The sequence below is a fragment of the Peromyscus maniculatus genome, chromosome 20, assembly GCF_049852395.1.
Source record: "Peromyscus maniculatus bairdii isolate BWxNUB_F1_BW_parent chromosome 20, HU_Pman_BW_mat_3.1, whole genome shotgun sequence".
In the NCBI taxonomy this organism is placed as follows: Eukaryota; Metazoa; Chordata; class Mammalia; order Rodentia; family Cricetidae; genus Peromyscus; species Peromyscus maniculatus.
The window spans coordinates 8,592,380-8,614,572 of record NC_134871.1 but is presented as its reverse complement, the minus strand read 5'-3'; the positions used below and the strand labels follow the sequence as shown (position 1 = coordinate 8,614,572).

The 22,193-nt window shown below is 44.0% G+C and overlaps 1 protein-coding gene across 1 annotated transcript in view; it reads left to right on the top strand.

Annotated features, from left to right (window-relative positions):
- The window catches only part of Deptor (DEP domain containing MTOR interacting protein), a 161,746-nt gene that overhangs the window by 82,608 nt on the left and 56,945 nt on the right, over nucleotides 1–22,193 (top strand). The window contains exon 4 of the mRNA XM_006982386.4: nucleotides 990–1,168. Within this exon, the coding sequence (XP_006982448.2) occupies nucleotides 990–1,168 (179 nt within the window). The remainder of the gene's footprint in view (nucleotides 1–989; nucleotides 1,169–22,193) is intronic.

The window sequence follows — 22,193 nt, the reverse complement described above, 5'->3', positions numbered from 1 at the left end:
CTGGCCGGCAGAGAGAATAAGTAGGAGGAGAAATCTAGGAACAGGGGAGAAGAGAGAACGAGGGAGGGAGGGAGGGAGGGAGATGTCTGGGGCCAGAAGCCAGACAGCCAACTAGACATGGAGGAAGCAGGAAAGTAGGACACACAGAATGAAAGAAAGGTAAAAAGGCCTAAGGCAAAATGTAGCTAAAGAGAAACAGATTAAAACAAGAGCTAAGATAAGACCGAGCATTCGCCAGGTAGCAGTAGCAGTAGCAGTAGCAGTAGCAGTAGCAGTGGCGCACGCCTATAATCCCAGCACTCGGGAGGCAGAGCCAGGCAGATCTCTGTGAGTTTGAGGCCAGCCTAATCTACAAAGCAAGTTCCAGGAAAAGCGCAAAGCTACACAGAGAAACCCTGTCTGGAAAAAATAAAAGACTGAGCATTCATAACTAATAACTAATATTAAGTATCCATGTCATGATTTGGGAGCCAGTTGGTGACCCAAAAGAAAAAGCCTGGTACACTTCCCTTCTTTCTTTCTTTATTCCCTTGGGGGTGTGAGTGTGGCTGGGTGCTAGGAACCGAGCCCAGGGCATGGTGAACACTATACCGCTGAGCCAGACCCCCAGCGCTGCCACTACTTTTCAAGGTGGCTAACTGGAAGGCAGCCAATGAATGGTAGATGTGCAGATTGTGTTCCCAGTTTTTGTTTAAATACCAGGAGAAAAGGCATCTTGTTCATTTCCTGACACAGATTGTCTCTTGGAATTGACGTTCGTAGCCGCATATGACAGCTACATCTGTCTGTCTGACAGCTCTTCTGTGGTGCTTCCCAGAAGCTTCCGATATACTTCCCAGAAGCCTCTGATATACTTCCCAGAAGCCTCCGATGTACTTCCTGGAAGCCTTCCATATACTTCCTGGAAGCCTATGTTGTCCGATTTCAGATGAGCTATTTTCCCTCTATTTACTTTGGCTTTTCTTTTCCTTGTTTTTTTTTCCTCCCAGACTGATGAGTCCGGAAACCACACTCCTCCAGCCCAGGGAAGAGGAAGGGGTGAAGTATGAGAGAACTTTCATGGCTTCTGAATTCCTAGACTGGTTGGTTCAGGAAGGAGAGGCCACAACCAGGAAAGAGGGAGAGCAGCTGTGCCACCGGCTTATGGAACATGGCATCATACAGCATGGTGAGTGTATCAGTCAGCGCTTGCTGCAGTGACAAATGATCCCATAACCTGTGGTTTGTAATAACATATACTTACTTATTCGTGGGTCTGTAAGCCAGCTGTGCTTCTGGACAGTGTCACTTCCCTCTATGTTGAGAGTCAAGTTCACATCTCTTTCTTGCCTTGCCCGATCACTGTGAGATCGGTTTTTTAAAGGGATATGTTATTTTGCAGATGTTTCAGCAGACACCAAAAAGGAAAGGCAAAGTCTTTTTAATTTGATGTCTGTGGGTGTTTTGCCTACACATGCATCTGTACCACATCAGCGCCTGGTGCCCACAGAGGCCAGAAGAGGGTGTCAGATCACCTAGGACTGGAGGTACAGATGGGGTTGTAATTGGCGTCTGGATGCAGATAGTTGAACCTGGGTCCTCTGGAAGAACAATGCTCTTAATAGCTGAGCCATCGCTTCAGCCCAGGAAGGCAGATTCTTACAGAGCTTCCAAAAGCTCTGCTTAGATATGATATCACATCACAGTTCTATATACAACTGGCCCTCACAGTCATATAGTCACCTTGAAGATTGGAAGTTCAAGGTCATTCTTGACTACATAGCAAGTTCAAAGCCAGCTCGAGCTACACAAAATCCTCTCTCAAAAACAAGCATGAAAATAATTCACAAAAGGAATAAATGGTTTTGTTTGTCAGATCTACTGTCCATGACCTTAGGGAAGCAGTGTTTGGGACAGGAGAATGAACTGTGATACAAGCTGCACTGTGAAGAGATAATACAAAAGGGCTTTGCAAGCATTTTCTTCCTGTGGGATAAATTTTAATGATGCAATATAACCTCTGGTGAAGAATTTTATTATCTTTACTGCATAACAAATAACTTTAAAGTTTAACAGATAGCATACCAAATGAGAGTTTCTGTGGATCAGGAATTGGGGTGAGGCTTGACTGGGTGGTTCTTATTGGGGTCTCACCTGAAGCTGTGGCCACACTGTTAGGCAGGGCTCCAGGACTGGAAGATTCATTTCCACAAAGGCTCACTGTTGCTGAACTCCACCAGGTTCAGCCAATTACTTTCTCTTATGAGGATGACCTCACTGGGTGAATGTAGACATAAACAAGAGTAGACACAGAGCTCTCATCTAATGGTCCTGCTCTTAGTAACAGCCCACTCAGTTCATTTCCGTGTAAGGTGTGGACTTGGGGCAAGGAGAAGAAAGTCGGAAGCATGTGGTCATTTCAGCCCAAATCCAAGACAGTGATATAGAGGCTGTGAGCTCCTTCCTTCCCCTAGCCCTCTTCCCTTCCAAGCTGAGAATTTCTGTCCCAAGAGTATGAAACTTGAGAAATAATGAACAATGTTTTTCTAACTCTAGAATGCATCTCTGTAGTGGGTCATGAAATGCACGCCCACCATTACACATGTGTGGATATCAGAGGACAACTTGCCAGAACCTGTTCTCTCCTTCCACCCTGGTTCCCAGGAATCACACTCGGGTTATCTGGATTGGCAACAAGCACCTTTACCCACTGAGCCATCTCCCTGTGCCATAGTTTTCGAAAGCCATTTCCAGCATTAGAAATAATTCATACACATGTTCGTTTTTTACCCCTCATTGTGCCCTCTGTGGACCTTCAGTATTTACCTGGGAACATGATAGAAATGCAGAAACTCTTGCCCTGTCCACGTTCTGCTGAACCTCATCTATATTTCACCAAGATCCCCATGAGATTGGAATGTACCTAAGGGGCTGAGCATGATGGCATATGTCTGTAATCTCAGCACTGGGAGGTAGCGGTTGGGAGATAAGGAGTTCAAGGTCATCCTTGGCTACATATCAAGTTCAACATTAAAACGTGAGAGGTACTAAGCCCAACTACAGTAGAAAAGAACAGGGCACAGTTATGTAGTAAACAAGTCTTATTTTGCAAAGCTCTTATTTATAATACAAAAGATGTAAATGCTGATGTTCACATAGTATATGTACCTACAGAGAGGCATACATAGTGAGATACTGTCATGTGTTGCAACCTAAAAATTATTTGTTACTGTGTGCTGGGGTCAAGTATTTGGAAAGCCACCAGTGTGGAGGCGTTGGCTCCTTTGGCTGCCAATGTATTCCAAGGCATCCCGTCGTGTCCACTACTACCATGCTGAACTCACACTTGGCTGTTGAAGACCTTTTATGTCCATGGCTGAATTAGGTTCAATGAAGATGGGAGTTGCAGATAAAGCATGGTGTCAGGCTGTTCCCTTGGCCTTATGCAGCTGATAGTCCTGTGACTATAGACCATATACTGGAACTAGAAGAATCCATAAACAGTAGAAGATATTTTATGTGTGTGAGTTCTTTGCCTGCATATATGTATATGCACCACATGCATGCCTGGTACCCACAGAGGCCAGAAGAGGACACTGCATCCTCTGGAACTGGATGGTTTTGAGACTTGGGATGGGTTCTGGGAGAGTTGATCCTGAGGCATCTCTCCAGCCCTTGATCACTGTATTCTTAGGAATTTAGTTGAACCTCTTAAATCTAATAAGGTAGCTATTTTTTACATTTTTACTGCATGTGCTATGCTGTCTGTCATCTTAACAAAGCTGTAAGAGTACAATACAGTATTGGTGACTAAAAGGCAGCTATTCTTATTATCTCCATTTTATGGTTCAAGAAATAAAGATATCAATATGTTAAACAGATGTGTTGGAAGCCGCTCAGGTAGAAGTAGACAAGTCGGTATTACTGCTAGTAAGTGTGAACTTGGAGTCGGTTAGTGTGGCTGCCATTTTCCCTAGTGAGCAAAGACAGTTTTGGGTTTGAATCTACCATCATTTTGCTCCAGGGAAAAAAAGCCAGATGATACCAAGTTCTATGAGAAAACCAGTTTTCTACACTACAGTCTACTGACTCATTCTGTACAGGAGAGAAGATACCAGATGCCATGAGTTTTTTCCAAGTGATTTCCAAGAGATGAGTAATTATACCTCAATTACAGTGTGGTTTTATAATGCTGTAACCTCCATGACATGCAGGTGAGCCATCACAGATAAAATCAAGGCATTACTAATAGAGAATCTGAGTGTGGGAGCAGGGCCCTCCAGCTGTAGGAGGACTACGGATTTCGTATGGAGAATCTGGAAAGCAAACTCATTTCCTGACAGATTTCACTGCTAGATCACTGACTCAGAAGTAGGAAAACAGTGTCCCCATAGTTACTGTCCTCAGAGACACTCTGAAATGTCTAGCCAATAATAATTTCACAGGTTAAACATTAAAGCAAGTTACCCCTTATGCTTTGACTGAATGAAAGTGGTTCCCTCGGTTGAAACTAGTCAGTGTGAGCATCAGGCCCTCTCAGGAAGAACTTAACTCTGCCTATGAATGGTAAGTGATGCTCTTATTAAGGCAAGGCTTGTTAGATGAGTAATTAGCTGGCATTCATATTTATGGACATGCCTGTGTCTGTGCAGGCATATATACATAATTACAAATGCCTATATGATGAACATATGTTCATACATTTCTAGTTCATTTGTTCTTTTTTTTTAACTCAAGTCCTCACACATAGGAGGTAAATGCTCTACCACTAAGTTATAGACACAGTCGTGTGTGTGTGTGTGTGTGTGTGTGTGTGTGTGTGTGTGTTGCGGTGTGCACCTGCAGCTTGTGCACATACCTTTTGAAGGGTCTTAATCTATTTGCCACACTGGTCCAAACTCCCCTTATAGCCTAGGCTGGCCTCAATCTCACTTGTATCCTCCCACTTCAGCCTCCTGGGTGCTGGGATTGTAGGTATGCACTACCACGCCTGAGTTTTCAGCCCTACTTTGCATTTTGACACAGGGTCTTACCAGGTTACCTTGGCTGACCTTGAACTCTTAATAGAGCAGGTAGGCCTCGAATTTGCAATCCTCTTGACTCAGCCTCCTGAGTAGCTGTGATTACAGGCCTGCACCACCAGGCCCAGCTCTTTCTTACTTTCTAATGCACTTATGTTTACTATATACCTGGGCTAAATATTTTGTAATATATTAGGTAGCTTATATGTATGTCTTTCACTCATATGATTGTATATATTCTGATTAAACCCATAGAGGCTTAGCACATGTCTGAAATACCCGTACTGGTGGAGGAAATGCCGAAGCAAGAAGGTTGTAGATTGGATGACAATTAGACCTACATAGTAGGTTTCTGATTAGCTTGGCCTACAGAGTGAGACTTGGTCTCAAAAACACATGTGTACATGTATGATGTGTACATACATCATAATTCCTGTAGTAGTTCTATGACATTGATATAAGTACAGAAACTTAACAGTAAAAATTTATGAGGTTCAAAGCCTTTTAAGATATTTTGCCAAGGTTGCCCAGATAGGCTGTAGCAACTATAAGCACTGTGCCTAAGAAAGAAGCTCATACGAGCTATGGGTACAGCTCAGTTTGTAGAATGCTTGCCTAGTGTGACTGACAGCCTAAGACTGATGGTCAACACCACAAAAACTAGGCATGGTGGCACTTGTCTGTAATCCCAACATTTAGGAGATAGAAGCAGGAGGATCAAAAGTATCACGGCCATCCTTGATTACCTAGTGAGTTTGAGGCCAGCCTAAGCTAGATGAGACCTTTATCGAAGATGAAGAAGAGGGGCTGAAGAAATGGCTCTGTGGTTTAGAGTACTTGTTGCTTGGGCAGAGGACCTGGGTTCGGTTCCCAGTACCCACGTGGTGGTTCACAATCTGACATAACTCCAGTTCCAGAGGATTGAATGCCCTCTTCTGAAACAGGAGGAGGAGGGAACTTCTCTGGGCCCAGTATGTGGGCAGTTGGTGTGGCTCTGGCATAATAGAATGTGCCCCATTGTGGAGGATATACAGCCTGGATTTTGAGCCTGGCTCTATCTACTGAGTAACTGTATTTCACTTTCCCATCTACAGATTTATTAATGTATGAAGTTAGCTTCTAATTTTATCTTTCTGAGTTCTCCTGACCAGAGAGCTTTTGACCACTACATGGACGTTGTCTACACTAGAAAGAGTCATCACATAATGGCTAAGATAGACAATAGTGCAAGAATACATGGCAAGATCAGCAAGAGATCATGTGATCTGGAGAAGGGGAGGCACAGGTTTCCTGTATGGTCTCAAGGCACAGGCTTCTGCCTCTAGTGCAGGGCAGTAACACATATCCAAAGCCTCTGTCCAGGGGAGCCCTGCTGAGACTCTGAAACCCAAGCACTTTACTGCGGGTCATTCCTATCTGCATACTGCCTGCTCCCCCAGCCATGACTGCTAGCGTTCCAGACTCCTGGAAAGAAAGCAGGTGCTCTCATAAATCACACTGCCTGTGGATATAGTGCACCTTAGTGTTGCAAGTGGGTGGAGTGGCCTTATCAGCCCGTGACTTAGGAAGCCTTCCAAAAGCCAAGTTTCCAGAGGCTAGCCAGAGCACAGCCCCGTAAGCAGGCACTGCTGTTGGGGATGCTAGATTGCGCTTTCCCACATCACCTGATGGTGAGAATTGAATCACAGCACTTAGGGAAAGCTCTCGGCACAATGTTCGGCTCTGATGGCCTCAAAGACCAGCTTTTTGTGTGTGATCTGCTCACCTGTAAATCATAGTGACCATTTATAGAGCTCCTACTGTCTTTGAGCCGCTGTGGTAACATCTGGTCCTTTACATTCTTATTTTGCTTGTCCTCCCTAGGTCCAGTATTTGAACACCTGGTCCCCAGTTGGTGGAACTGTTTGGGCTTTAGGCAGTGCATGTAGCCTTGCTGGGAGAAATATGTCACTAGGGGTGGAATTTAAGAGCTTAAGGCTTCACCCTCTTCCGGTTTGCTCTTTCTGCTTTGGCTTGCATTTGAAGATGTGAGCCCTCAGCTCCCTGCTCCTGACTGCTGTTGTCTGTCATGACTCCATTCTGCCATCATGGACTCTTATTCCTCTGGAGCTGTAAGCCCCACCCCCCAAACAAACAAACAAAAACTACTATAAGTTACCTTGGTCATAGGGTTTTGTCACAGCAACAGGAAAATAACTAATATGTATACATTCTCATTTATTTATTATTGTCTGTTCGTATGATACTATGGGAAGGGATAGGGTGTGAGTATGCTTGTGTGTGTGTGTGTGTGTGTGTGTGTGTGTGTGTATCGAACTCAGGTCATCAGGCTTGCATGAATGTGCCTTTATCCACGATGCCATCTCTTTGGTCCAAGCGGCCTCATCTTCACATGGTTAAATAACCTGCTAAAGAAGAGAACTAGTAAGTCGTAGATTCAAGGTTCAAATCAGGGCAGTTTTAGAAACTCCCTCTTACCCACTGAGGAAGACCAGCTGCTTATTGTTAGCCCCACTTGGCTAAGAAAAAAAAATCGTTAGCTCATAAAATCTGAACCATGTTGACTGTATTACAGCAGCTCACATGGCTGGCAGATGCTGCAACTTATTTTAAAAAAAAGAAGAAGAAGCTTTAGCCTACAAAATCGACCTTTTCTCAAACAGTAACAACCTTGGGGTTTTGTGTAACTTTTGAAGTGTGGTGGGTACACTCGCCTGATACTAAATATTTCCCCAGCTGCCTTAGCTGTCAACTGGTTATCTTAGCTCTAAGTGGAGAGAGATGGGAGCCCGATAATCACAAGGGTAAGGCACTCACAGCTGCAGCAGCTGACCCTGGATAATCAGGCTCCGGCAGTCGTGTCCACACATAGCATTTCCTCCTTTTCCGCCTTGGCCAGAGCACTTCAGCAACACCAACACTTTACAAAGCCTTCTGCCTTTTCCTTTGAAGTCCATAATTATGTTAAACCTCGCAATACGCAGAAGAGCAGTTTGACATACATTAGCTTTGCAATCCTTTCAGCTGCCCTAGGGTAGCGATGATTATACCATCTTAGGGGAAGATGGAAGCTGGGACATTTGCTTAGTCAAGAAAGATGTTCAGATAGAGAGAGGTGGCGTCATTCCAGTATTCAAGGTCATTGATGGAGGTCAGCCTAAGCTTGCAAACAATTGGACAAAAATAAATAAATATTAAAAATATAAAGAAGGAAGCGGGAGAGGAGGGTTAAAGAAAAATCGTTTTCTTTCTGCCCTTCTTGAGTTCTTTAAAAAAGGACTGTCTTTGGGTATTGTGGGAGATCAGCTCCCGCTTTTTTTCCCCTAGGGGACTCTTGAGGAGTGAGGGATAAGAGATTGAGGTAGAAATATAGAGGAGAGAGACAGACAGAAACACAGGATAGCCTCAGGAGGGCCCAGGTCAAAACTCACTGGCCCCTTCAGTCTCTTCTCAAGGGCTATTTATAGAAATGCCAAGGAGTGGTGCAAAACACCTCCATGTAGCACAGTGAAGTGCATACCCTTCCAAACACCTGGTAACCACACATGCACGCATGCATACACACACACACACACACACACACACACACACACACACACACACAAACACACACATGGTCAGTCCATCCTCTTATTCAGCCCTGCTGTGTAAAGCAAGCTCAGATCTCACTAGGAAACCCCTGTGGACCCCAACAGGATATGGCTCAGTTGGTAGAGCACTTCCCCAGTATGTGCACAGCATGAAGTCACTCACCAGCACGTAAACCGAGCACATGGGATGGTAGGGGGGAGGGGAGCAGAAGTTTGAGGTCCTCCTTGACTGTACATAGACTTGAGGCTAGCCTGGATGGCCTAAGGCCCCATCTCAAAAAAAAAAAAAAAAAATGTCAATAGAAGGTTAATAACACATACGCCTTTTGTATACTGGAGATAGCCCAGGGAAATAAGTAACCTTGACAACCTGGGTTTGGTTCCAGGATCCCATGGTGAAATAAGAGAAATTAGACTTGCTCAAGTTGTCCTCTGACAAGTGAGTGACAAGTGAGCACACACATGTGAATGTAAATAAGTGTAAAAACAAAATCTAGCATTGTGTGTGATTTTAGTGGCTTTTGCAGTTACACTGCTTCAAGGCTTTAAGGGTTAAATAAAAATGTGTTATTCATATTTTTGTCTAAAATATTTTTCTGTAGTAAATGAGGTTTTTCAGGTGGTTTTTGCAGTTTCTTTTATAGGTTTATATGCTGGAAAAATAAAAATATAAGTTAAAAATGGTCAAAGGAATTCTTATTATACATGAGTCCCAAGAAAGTCAAGACGTGTTTTGACTGTAAACATGGTCTATAACTGCGCTCATGAAATTCTCTTAGTTGTCAGCCACTGGGTGTGTGTGTGTGTGTGTGTGTGTGTGTGTGTGTGTGTGTGTGTGTGTGTGTGTACGTGTGTACACTCAAGACACACACTTCCTTTATTCTGGCTCATCATTGAGCTATTCTTCCTGTTTTCTCACTAAGGACAGGCAAAAGACATTGAAAGTAAATGTGTGTGTGTGTGTGTGTGTGTGTGTGTGAGAGAGAGAGAGAGAGAGAGAGAGAGAGAGAGAGAGAGAGAGAGAGAGAGAGAGAGAGAGAGAGTCAGGTAGAGAACAAAAGCTAAGGATATAGTTCAATGAGCTCATTATACCCTGGGTTGAATTCCCAACACAAACACACACAACTACGAAGGCTGAGGAGCTTGGTCAGATATTAAAGCTAGTCAGACATCAAGGGTAGGAGGATTCTTCTAAAACGATGTGGCAGAATTCTGTGCTAAAACGAGGCTTGGCAGGATGGGAGATTGGATCATAGCAACCTAGCCAAAGTATTGTCAAAGAGAAGCTTTTTGGGAAGTTAGCTCCCCTTGTTTTGTTCTCCTTCCCTGTCTTAGGGTTTCTGTTGATGTGATAAATGCCATCACCAAAAGCAACTTGGGGAGGAAGGGGTTTGTTCAGCTTATGCTTCCACAAGTTCATCATGAAAGGAAGTCATGGCAGGAACTCAAGGCAGGAACCTGGAGGCAGGAACTGATGCAGAAACCATGGAGGAGTGTTTACTGGCTTGTTTCTCATAGCTTGCTTTGCCTGCTTTCTTACAGCACCCAAGACCAGCCCAGGGGTGGCACTACCCACAGTGAGCTAGGCCCTCCCATATCAGTCACTAATTACAAAAATGCCCTCCAGGCTCGCCTACAGCCTGATCTTAATGGAAACATTAAGGCTGAGGCTCCCTCTAAGATGACTCTATCGTGTGTCAAGTTGATGTAAAACTAGCCAGCACATTTCCTTCTCTTTAGGGCACTGCTACTTATATCCTCTAGTTTTACCTGCTGGGCTGTTCCCCAAGCCCCCTTCATTTTTCTTTGTGCCTGGACAATACGCTGTTGTACAGATACACTACATTTTCCTCATTCCTCTTTAAATATGCACCTACACTGATTCCATATATTAGCTACTATGAATAGTCCATCCTAACCGTGGGTGTCAAAGTATCTCTTTTATATGCTGACTTCCTTTTTACCCAGGGCAGCTGAATCATGGTAGATCTGTTTTTAGGGTTTTGAGGAGGAACCTCTGTACTGTATTCCACAGACGCTGTACTAGTTTGCACCCCACCAGGAGTTAGGAGGGTTCCCTTTACTTCACTTCCTTGCCAGTGTTGGTTAGTTGTTTATTATTATAACTGTGCTGAGATAATAATCTTGTAGTAGCTAATGATATGGAGTGATTTTTCATTTGTATATGAGCTATTTTTATTTTTCTTTTATTCACAGCACTAAAGATTGAACATTGGGTCTTGTGCATCCTAGGCAAATGCTCTATCATTGAACTACATCCCCAACCCTTCTTGCCTAGGCTGGCTTTGAACTCACTGTGTAGCCTACCCAGCCTTAAACTTGCTGTATTCCTGCCTTAGTTCTCCCAGTAGTTAGGATTCCAGGTTGGTATCACCAGAGCCGGCATTAGTTTTTCTTTTGAGAAAGTGTTTATTTAGATAATTTGTTCCTTTTAAAATTGGACTTTTCCTTAATTATCATATCCTTTTTCTTCTTCTTCCTCCTCCTCCTCTTCCTTCTTTTTGTTTTTTTGTGGTCCAAAATAACCTTCTCAGAAGCCATAATCTAATACAATGTTTGTTTTCTCTATTTAGAAGTTCCAGGAATTTGGGCTGGGATGTAGCTCAATTGATAGAGTGTTTGTCAGGCATGTACAAAGCCTGAGTTTCATCCCTAATACCATATGAATCAGACATGGTAGTACATGTCTAATCCCAGCCTTCCAGAGGTAAAGGAAGGAGGATCAGTGTAGCATGAATCTTAGAAGGTCTTATTAATAAAATCAAACCTGAGCCAGGTATTGGGGTGAACACTGGAAGATCAGAGAGACAGAACAAGCCACAGCTAACCTCACCTGGCCAACTTCTCAGCTGGTTTTGTTTCCTCAGACTGGAAGCCTCTGTGTCCTCATATCCAAATGGCTCTCAGCTGAACTGTGCTGCTCAAAACCTAAAAGCTTAACCATCCAAATGCTTCTAGTTTCTGGTCCTCATGCCTTATATACCTTTCTGCTTTCTACCACCACTCCCTGGGATTAAAGGCATGTGTCACCATGGCCGTTTCCAATGTGGCCTTGAACTCAGAGATCTAGAGGAATTTCTACCTCTGGAGTGCTAGGATTAAAGGTGTGAGTGCCACCATTTTCTAGCCTTTGTATCTAGTGGCTGTTCTGTCTCTGACCCCAGATAAATTTACTAGGGTGTGCAATATTTTGGGGAACACAATACCACCACAGATCAGAGGTTTAGGTCACCCTCAACTACGTGTCAGTTTGAGGCCAGTCAAAGATACACAATACCCCGTCTTAAAAAACAAACAAACGGCTGCAGCCGCCGCAATGACCAGAGACACTGCAGCCGCTGCCATGACCAGCAGCATGTGAAGACGCCAGTAAGCCACCAGCCACATGGCAAGGTATAGATGTATGGAAATGGATCAATTTAAGATAAAAGCACAGTTAGCAAGATAAAGGAACAGTTAGCAAGAAGCCTGCCACGGCCATACAGTTTGAAAGCAATATAAGTGTCTGTGTTTACTTGGTTGGGTCTGAGCGGCTGTGGGACTGGCAGGTGACAGAGATTTGTCCTGACTGTGGACAAGGCGAAAAAATCAAGCAACAAATGGCGCCCGAACGTGGGGCTAAAGAAAAAAAGGGCTAAACAAAAAAAGGGAAGAAAAAAAAAAGAGGGACTAAAGAAAAAGGACAAATGAACAGGGATAAAGGCCGGTGTTATGAAAAAAAAAAAATACTAAAGACAAAGTCCCTTAACCAAGAGGCGCTCCAATAAAGTGTGATCTGAGAAGAATCCTCGCGTGGTGGTAAAGAGGATTCAGAACTCAACACACGGAGCGGTGACGTCGGTAAGTTCTCCAGGAACGGTGACGTTGGTATTAAAGAGAAAGTAAAAGTAATATAAAAAATAAGCCATGTAAAGATGGATATCACACAGAGAGTTTGGATTATATTGTCTTTGGGATTTTTAACTGCAGAAAAACATTTGATCGTAAAAGATGTTGAGTTAAACCAATATGTATATATTAAAGATATTTTGACTTTAAAATTTGGATATAAGGATGTGTTACTTTGGAAAGGAGATTCTGCTTTTATCTCTACAGAAAGCCAGAGGCTATGGATTTTTTCCAGATTGAGATACATCAGGTTTGACCAGCCAAGACCCCCTGAAGGGTCTCCGATGACACCATGGCCCAGATGATCCAGCATCCAGAGTCGTTTCGGGGCAACTGGCTCAGACGATACAGTCTCACGGACTACTCCATGATCCTAAAATTTTCTTTGCATCCCCATAAGATACAGCGCCCCCCTCCAGCAGGAAGTAGTTAAGAGAAGCTACGCCCAAATTCCCAAATATACCAAGCTGACTTTGGAGATGTGTAAAAGTTAAAACCTTCCTTTTTAAAAAAAAGAAAAGGGGAGGTGCTGTGGGATGTTCTGTATGTCCTGTGGGAGCCCATTCTCAGGTTCTTTGTGGCTTTACCCAGCAGGTCCGTATAGAGGATGATTAGGACCATGGGCCTGAGTGCAGGTGTTTGAGATGGTCTGCACTTGGCTGTGCTGGGGGATGGTCTGTATGTCAAGTTGCTCTGATTGGTTAATAAATAAAACCTGATCGGCCGTGGCTAGGCAGGAAAGATAAGCGGGACTAACAGAGAGGAGATATAAAAGGACAGAAAGGCAGAAGGAGACGCTGCAGCCGCCGCAATGACCAGAGAGGCTGCAGCCGCCACAATGACCAGAGAGGCTGCAGCCGCCGCAATGACCAGAGAGGCTGCAGCCGCCGCAATGACCAGAGACACTGCAGCCGCTGCCATGACCAGCAGCATGTGAAGACGCCAGTAAGCCACCAGCCACATGGCAAGGTATAGATGTATGGAAATGGATCAATTTAAGATAAAAGCACAGTTAAAAAAAAAAAAACAAAAAAAACAAAAAAAAACAAAACAAACAAACAACAACAAAAAAAACCACAAGGTGTATAGGGGCATAATGTTCCTGCTGTTATATGCTATGGCTTTGTTTTCTACTTTATTATAATTGAATCCAAAAGAAGAAGAAAACTGGACATAGTCAGAAGCCCCCTGCAATGGCAAAACTAGGGGGACAAAGTTGCTTGGTAATACCATAGGCAGAGATGTTGGCACACATTGTAAGTGCTTATTTTAGTTAAAGAGGCACAGGCCTGTCCCTGCACCAAGCCATAACATCTTCCAAAGCATAAAGGGAAGGTGAGACACTAGTTGGATGCAGTCTTTCAAATGAGAACGCGATTGTGATTGAAAGGTTTCCTTTTGTGAAATGTTATCGCCGTATCCCCATCCTTGGCTGCAGGCTGCCGGGTGAGTGTCGCTTGTTTCTGCAGATTCAGACCGTGTTTGGCTGGTCAGCGTAGGTCCCTACCCACTCCTACCCCACGCCCTCCCGACATGAGCAGGTCACTCTTTAACCCCATGCTATGATCCTCAGTTTATCCACACATACCGCTTTGTTCGTTTTGAGACAGGACTTCACACTGTAGCCCAGGCTAGCCAGGAACTCACTACACAACCAAGACTGGCGTTGGATTCACAACGTCCTCCTGTGTCTGCCTTTTAAGTCCTGGGATTACAGGCATGAGCCGTCATGTCTGGTTTTGTATGTTTGCCCAGTGCTTTGCATTAGAGCATGAGAATGTCCCAAGATGTAAGCATCCAGTCTTTGTGCAGTTGATGTGAGCTGGCCCCAATATCTGCAGTTTCTGTATCTGGGGTCTTGACGAACTATAGTGGGAAAACACTTGGGAAATAAGATTGCATCTGTACCGAACCTGTACTGAATTTCTTGTCATTGTTTCCAAGACAATACAGTAGCAACTGGATCACATTTACATTGTATTCGGTGTTGTAAGCGATCTAGAGGAGAGTTGAAATTTACAGGAGACTATGTAGAGGTTCTATACAAATAAGGGGCTGTTTTATATACAGACTTGAATAGCCATGGATGTTGGTATCTGGGGGTTTTGGACTCTGTTCTGTGGATACCAAGGGGGGGACTGAGTGAAAGAAGTGTACAGTCTTCTGCGGGGTACCCAGCTTGATTTTTCTCAGGTAATAGAAGTACTTGGCTGGTTTCAGTGGTCGTATCTAGTGGGACACACGTGCTGGGTCTCAGGTTTATTAACAGAGCATACCAGATCTCACAGTGCAGTGGGTATCAAAGTATGGATTATGGTATGCCCCACGCCTCTCTCCCTTCTTCAGTATTGACTTCTCATTACTGACAGGCATGAGCTTGGCTGAACTCACATTGCAGAGGGAAGTACAAGGACTGTGGGGAAACTCTCTTTCAAAGAGAGCGTCAGAGCCAGGCATGACAGTCCCTGTCTGTAATTGCCGGACCAGGGCGGCAGAGGCAGGAGGGTTGGGAGTACAAGGTCAGAGTGTGCCGTGTAGAAAAATCCAAGACAGTCTGGGTTACCTGAGATCTTGTCAAAACAAAACCAGCAAAACAGGGAATCATTTCCAGCAGAGGCCTTTTCACCGTTTGAATCATCAGGTTCCTTGTGTCAGCCCCTCCCCTCCCAGCTTTGAGGCTGGGGCTCTGGGTAGGACTTCTACCTGTGACCTAGGCCCACCTGTGTTGGAGTAATTGCCCTCATGGCATATCATCCTTGCTATTATGCTATGGCTCTCGGGTATCCTCTAGAAATGTTCCCAGGAGCCTCTCTGGCTCTTCCTTCTGAGCCTATATTATTAGTCAGGGTTCTCTAGAAAAACAGAACGGGTAGATGGTATCGATCTCTATATAAACAGGATTTGTTAGCATTGTGGTCCGACTGTTCCAACTATGGCTGTCTCCTGACAGTCAAAGAATCCACTAATTGCTTGGTCCATGAGGCCACTTGTCTCAGCTGGTCTTCAGGAGATGCCGGAATCCCTAAGAAGGAGGTTCTAAGGCCAGCGGAGGAATGAACTTGCCAGCAAGAGTGGGGGCAAGCAGGCAAAGAGCAAGAGCTACCTTCTTCCATGTTCTTTAGGTCAGAAGGTGCGGCCCAGATTTAAGGGGGATCTTCAGTCAACAAACCCCTCACAGGTGTACCCAGGAACTTAGGGGTTATTTAATTCCAGATGCAGTCAAGTTGACAACCAAGAATAGCCATCATAGAGTCCCTCATTTTAGATCAGTTTTCTTCGTTGATATTTCAATGTCAGTGCACCTGGGCTATTCAAGTTCTCTTCTCTTCTCTTCTCTTCTCTTCTCTTCTCTTCTCTTCTCTTCTCTTCTCTTCTCTTCTCTTCTCTTCTCTTCTCTTCTCTTCTCTTCTCTTCTCTTCTCTTCTCTCCTCTCCTCTCCTCTCCTCTCCTCTCCTCTCCTCTCCTCTCCTCTCCTCTCCTCTCCTCTCCTCTCCTCTCCTCTCCTCTCCTCTCCTCTCCTCTCCTCTCCTCTCCTCTCCTCTCCTCTCCCCTCCCCTTCCCTTCCTTCCCCTCCCCTCCCCTCCTCTTCTCCCCTCCACATCCCATCCCTCTTCCCATTATCCTCCCCTACCTTACTCTCCCCTCTTTTTGCAGTACTGAAGCTCAAACCTTGGACTTTGTACATGCTGCCATTTAGCTGTACTCCCAACCCCAGAACAGCACAGTAACTCTCTAGACTTATTACAGAGCACTAAAGATACCATCTGGTAGTATACAAAATACCTGGCACTAAGTATCCCTCAGTCAGTGGTAGCTGATTGCCTTTGTATCGTTATTGTCAACATCTGCACCATCGGATGCCTTTCAGGGAAAGTTCCATGTATGTTTGACCTCATCCAGTTCTGACCTTAATATCTTATGCTATATAATCTACATAAAGTCTCAATTGCTCCTCCCTTTCACTCTCCCTCCTTCTCTGAGGTAGAACCCAGGGCCCTGTACATGACAGATGAGCACTTTTAAATAAGTTACCCCTGAAGTATTTCAAACAGATTTGTGCAGTTCCAAAAGCTCATACCAGGCCCACCGTCTGTCTCTCTGTCTGTTTCCCTGACCCCTCTCTCTGCCTGCTGCCTGTGGATCAGGATGTAAAGCTCTCATCTACTGCTCTAGATCCATCCTTGTCTGCTTCCTGCCATAATGTTTATGGACTAACCCTCTAAATTGGTAATAGGCCCCCAATTAAATACTTCCTTTTTTATGAGTTGCCTTGGTCATAGTGTTTCTTCACAGCAATATAACAGTAATTAAGACAGTGCTACAAGTTTAATTTCTTGAATTATGTGTCCGATGCATTCCGTTTTTCATTTTTAAAAAAATGTTTTTGTTTTGTTTTGCTTGCTTTTTATTTATTTGTTTGCTTTGATGCTAGGGACAGAACCCAGGCTCTCATGTGTGCCCAGTAAACACCCTTCCCATTAGCTTTTTTTTGTTTGTTTTGTTGTGAGAGAGGGTCTCACTAAAGTTTCCCAGGATGACCTTGAGTTTATGAACCACCAGAGGAGTTGGGATGATAGGCCTGTGCTGCCAAGCATGGATCAAGAAAATACTTTTGTCTTTAGACCCCTTTGCTCTTACAGCACATTCTGGGGCTCTGAAAAAACAAACCTCATTTCTGGGAAACCTACCCTTTGTTCTGTGAGTTATAACTAAAAAGAAAGATGGGTCATGTTTGAAATGCACATGGCTGTTATTTAGCAATGCAGAGAGAAATATAAAACATAGTTTACGATAATCAGTTGACAAGATCTAGAATTATTATCTGGGAGACAGGCCTTTGGGCATGCCTGTGGACTGTTATTTTTGGGATTAATTGAGATAGGAAGACGCACCCACTATGGATGGCACCATTGCCTGTGCTGGGATCCGGGACTGTAAAAGAAAAAAGAACTGAGCACAGTGTTTATCTCCCTCTTCTTCCCGACTGCGGGTGCAATGTAGCCAGCTGCTCCAAGCCCTGCTGACATGATTTCTCCATCATGATGGGCTGCTCCCTGGCACTGTGAACCAAAACAAATCCTTCTTCGAGTTGCCTTTGTCCAAGTATTTTTTCACAGCAACAAACGACCACCCTGCTCACACAGTTTGTTCCCTGACATCTCTTGTAGGAGGAATTGGAAGTACCCGGAAGCTGTGCCATCAAGTGTTACATTTTGATTTCTCTTCTCTTATCTTGGCTCAAGTTACTTTGAATCCTTTTTTCTCTACTTAATCACATCCTCTCTTCTTTGCTTCAGTCAACTAGATAATTATGTGTATCCTAACTTGGAGCCTTCAAGTGTTGTTTTGTTCTAGTAATACCAGCTAATAGGATTCTGTCTCCTAAAATCAATTTCCTGCTTTCACATCCTCTTTATAATGTCAGGGCCGAGGAAGTAATTATTTTAGCCGGTGACTCACTGTTGTTATTGCCTCTTGAAGAGCTTTGTATCCCAAGTACCTAGCACCATCCTTTTGAGGAGCAGGCACTCAAAAGCAGTTGCTTAATCTTCTTGCGTCAAGGACTTCTGCTGTTTTAGGAAACGGGGTCCTTCAAGCAGCTTCCTCTTAGGATGATGTGAAGTGGGTGGTTACAGCCCAAAGCATGGCTCAGACTGTCTTAAAAATAAATAGGGTTCTGAGTCAGGAGTGGTGATGGACAACTGTCATCTCAGCACTCAGGATGTAAATGTAAGATCAAGAGTTCAAGGGCATCTTCTGCATTGTTCTAGGCCAACGTGCCTGGATGATGTAAGACCATGTCTCAAAAACAACAACACAAACAACAACAACAAAACTTCCAAGCCATTTGGTGTGATCCACACCTGTGTGTTATTTCCACACTGGGGAAATTAAGACAAGAAGATCACGAGGGCGAGAGCAACCCAGGCTGTAGAGTGAGTTCCAGGCCAGCCCTCTGAGACCTCGTCAGAACAAGACAGTTTTCTGCCATCATCCATTATCAATTTACCTTCTCTTCCCAACACATAAATATGTATTATTGTTTTTTTTAATCTTGACAATTTTTTTGAAAATATACAATATATGCTACCCTGATCATGTGCTTGGTTCAAAACAAAACAGTGCAAATTCCTCCGTGGATTTCGTTTGTTTTGAGGTAGCTGTCACTATGTAGACAGTTTTGGCTTCAGACTAGGCCTCCTCTTCCTCAGCCTTCAAGTGCTAGGGTTACAGGTGTGGTGTATTGTCATCTCTTCCCAATGAACATGTCAAGGATGAAAAAAAGTAACCTTCCTCCTTCCTGCTCCATAAGTGGCTCAGAATCACATATTCAGTTGAGCTTATAGAACTCAAGATGCTGTTTTTCTATTTGTTCTTAGCCTACCTGTGTGGGTGGGATGGAAGCCTGTGGTCCCTTGAGATGATCAGCTTCCTTTCTTTATGTCTGCTAACATCATATTGCTACTAATAAAAATAATTTATTATTATTTTTCTTTTTACTACATTGGTGTTTTGATTGCACGCATGTCTGTCCAAAGGGTGTCAGATCACCTAGAACTGGAGTTACAGACAGTTGTGAGCTGCCATGTGGGTGCTGGGAATTGAACCTCGGTCCTCTGGAAGAACAGCCATTGCTCATTACTGCAGAGCTATCTCTCCAGGCCCCATCTTACTAATTTCTAAGGGGGAAAATGCAGCCTCATTATTCCCACAGAAAATACATCTGGACTGTCAGTATTATTTTGGTAGATCAGGTTACACATCTCTCATGCCTTCTGAATATGCACAGTACATGGTGCATAGGAGTCTGGTCCATAATCAGTAGCTTGGTGCTTCTGCAAGCATCTTAGACAACAAGAACCTCCATTTTCACAGGTCTTCGCTTTTCTGGCCATGTCTGCTTTTCCTGTTTAATATCCCTTTTAATGCCAGAGCAAGCTGGGGATGTGGCTTGGTACTTGCCTAGGGCACTGGGTTTGAGCTCAAGAACTACCAGGCAACCGCAAAGGTTTAGGTGAATAAATACTCAAATACAGAGTAAAGCATCCAGTGCCAAACCAAGCCATGTGTCTTGAAAATTTCTCCAAAGCCAAAAAAAAAGAACCCTAGAAGTCCCAGAAATTAGAAATTGGAATAGTGAACATTTTTGTTTTGGGGCTAGAGGTATAGCTCAGTTGTATAGCACTTGCCCACTGAGCTGGAGGCCCTAGGTTCAACCCCCAGGACTTCAAAAGGAAAAGAAAAAAAATCATCTGTCAAGTGCAACTATTGAAAAGATCACAATTAGAAAATGTGTATGATCATCAGAGATGCTTCCTCCTGCAACAGATGGGAACAAATACAGAGACCCACAGTAAGATGTTACAGAGAGACAGACAGACAGACAGACAGACAGACCTGGAGCACACATCTCTATTTGGCACAGCTCCATCAAATCCTATTGGTGAAATTATTAAGGCCACTCCACGTAGTTAAAAGGGAGGTTTATTTTGTCGGGTAACTTACAAGTGAATGGATAGTTTACAGGGTCTGGGAAAGGTGTAGCACAGTCCGGCAGTGTTCTCTGGAGAACTCTGCTGGATCTACCTCCAGTGTCCAGGGTCCAGGAACCAAGAGAGCCCGCACATCTGATCTGGGGTCTTCAGGGCCCTCTCTTGGCCCCGCCTTGTAGGCGTGACAGTTACCAAAGCCTCAATGGGGGTTGGAACTTCCAGATCAAAGCTGGAATGGCTACCTACAAAATCCCTCTTTTCCAAGCTCAGGGAACCCTGTGGAAGAGGAGGTAGAAAGAGTGTAAGAGCCAGAGGGGCTGGAGGACCCCAGGTGAACAGGGCCCTCTAAATCAACCGAGCAAAGCTCCTATGAGCTCACACAGACCAAAGCAGCAAGCACAGGGCCTACATGGGTCTAAACTGGGTTTTCCACTTAGATATTATGGCTTTCAGCTTAGTATTTTCATGGGACTCCTGAGTGTGTGAACAAGTGGGTCTTTGATTCCTGTGCCTGCTCTTGAGGCTTTTGCCACTATCCATAAGTTGGTTTGCCTTGTCCAGTTTCGATGTGGTTTGTGTTCTATCGTAGTATATTTTACTTTCTTAGAAGCCCTTTCTTTTCTAATGAGAGACAGAAAGGGAGTGGATCCAGATGAGGGAGGAGGTGGGGAAGAACCGGGAGGAGTAGAGGAAGGGAAGACTAATCAGGATATATTGTATGAGAAGAGAATCTATTTTTAATGAAAGGAGGTGAAATACACAGACAGAAAAAGAATAAGGACCAGTCAAAGAGATGTGAAATGAAAAAAAAAATAATTAGCTGGCAAAAAAGTTTTGCTCCCATATTAGAATGTAGCCTAGGGGCTGGAGAGATGGCTCAGAGGTTAAGAGCACCGACTGCTCTTCCAGAGGTCCTGAGTTCAATTCCCAGCACCCACATGGTGACTCACAACCATCTCTAATGAGATCTGACACCCCCTTTTGTATGCATAATAAATAAATAAATCTTTAAAAAAAAAAAAAAAAGAATGTAGCCTAGTCGGTCCTCTTGGGGGAGGGTCTGTTCCTGCTTCGCATTTTATTCTCCAGTGAAGCTCACCCGCCCTTCATGCTAGCTCAACAAATATTGTTAAACTGAAAGAAAGAGATGTGTGTGCTCTTTGAACATTGTCTCTAGAGAAGACAGCTCTGCCTGATGCATGCCTGCAAGCTCAGCACTAGGTAGGTAGGTGGAGACAGGAGGATTGGGAGTTCAAGGCCAGCCTGAGCTACATGAGACAAAAAAAAAAAAAAAAAAAAAAGAGAGAGAGAGAGAGAGAAATGAGTAGTCCTAAGAAACAAATGCATCAAACTCTGCAAGGGGACATTTGTTGACATGAGTTTCCCATACAGTCCTGAGAGCTGTGAAATGAAGAATTAGAATGATTTTGAGATCCCGAGTCACGGGGACTCTTTCTCTTCCTCGATCCTTCTTCTTTCCTGTCTTTCCCCAGATCGTAGATTATGCTCTTCTGTGTTTAACCAACATGAAGAGAAGTTGTGCCAAGCTGTTGGCAGATACTTTCCGTCCAGCTATTCAGGAGGCTGGAGCAGAAGGATGGCATGTTTGTGAGCAGCCTAGGGAGATGGTTTTGAAACCGTATCCTAAAATGCAATTATAATATGGCTGAGGATGTGGGTCAGTAATAAACACTTGCCTTGCCTGGTGTGCCTCGGGCCCGGGGGCTGTTCCTCAGCAACACAAAAAAACCAAGACAAATAAGCAAGTACTTAGAACAAGTGGTCTTTTTTGAGGTAGGGTCTTATATATAGCTGGTCTTGGACTCCCTAAAGGAAATGACCTTGAACTCCAGATGTGCCCCCCAGCTTCAGCCTCCCAGTTGCTGGAATTATAGGCATGAGTTATCATGCCCAGATCTAGCAAATGATTTTTGGATTTGATATGGGAAAATGTCTTCTTAAAGTGCAAAAACAATTCGCTTTTCTTTCTTTAGAATGTAACCTTTCACATTTAGGTGTTGTTTCTTCAGATGTTATATAATGGGTAGCTATAAAGAGAGTTTGACTTCCTTATTACAGTTATGTCTCAAAACTTACCGCAACTTAACTCCTCGATTTCAGGCTTGCCTTTGACTTAAGATTTGATTTAGGTGTCTTCAGTGAGGTTATCTGTAACCTCGATCTAGCTATCCGGTTCAAGT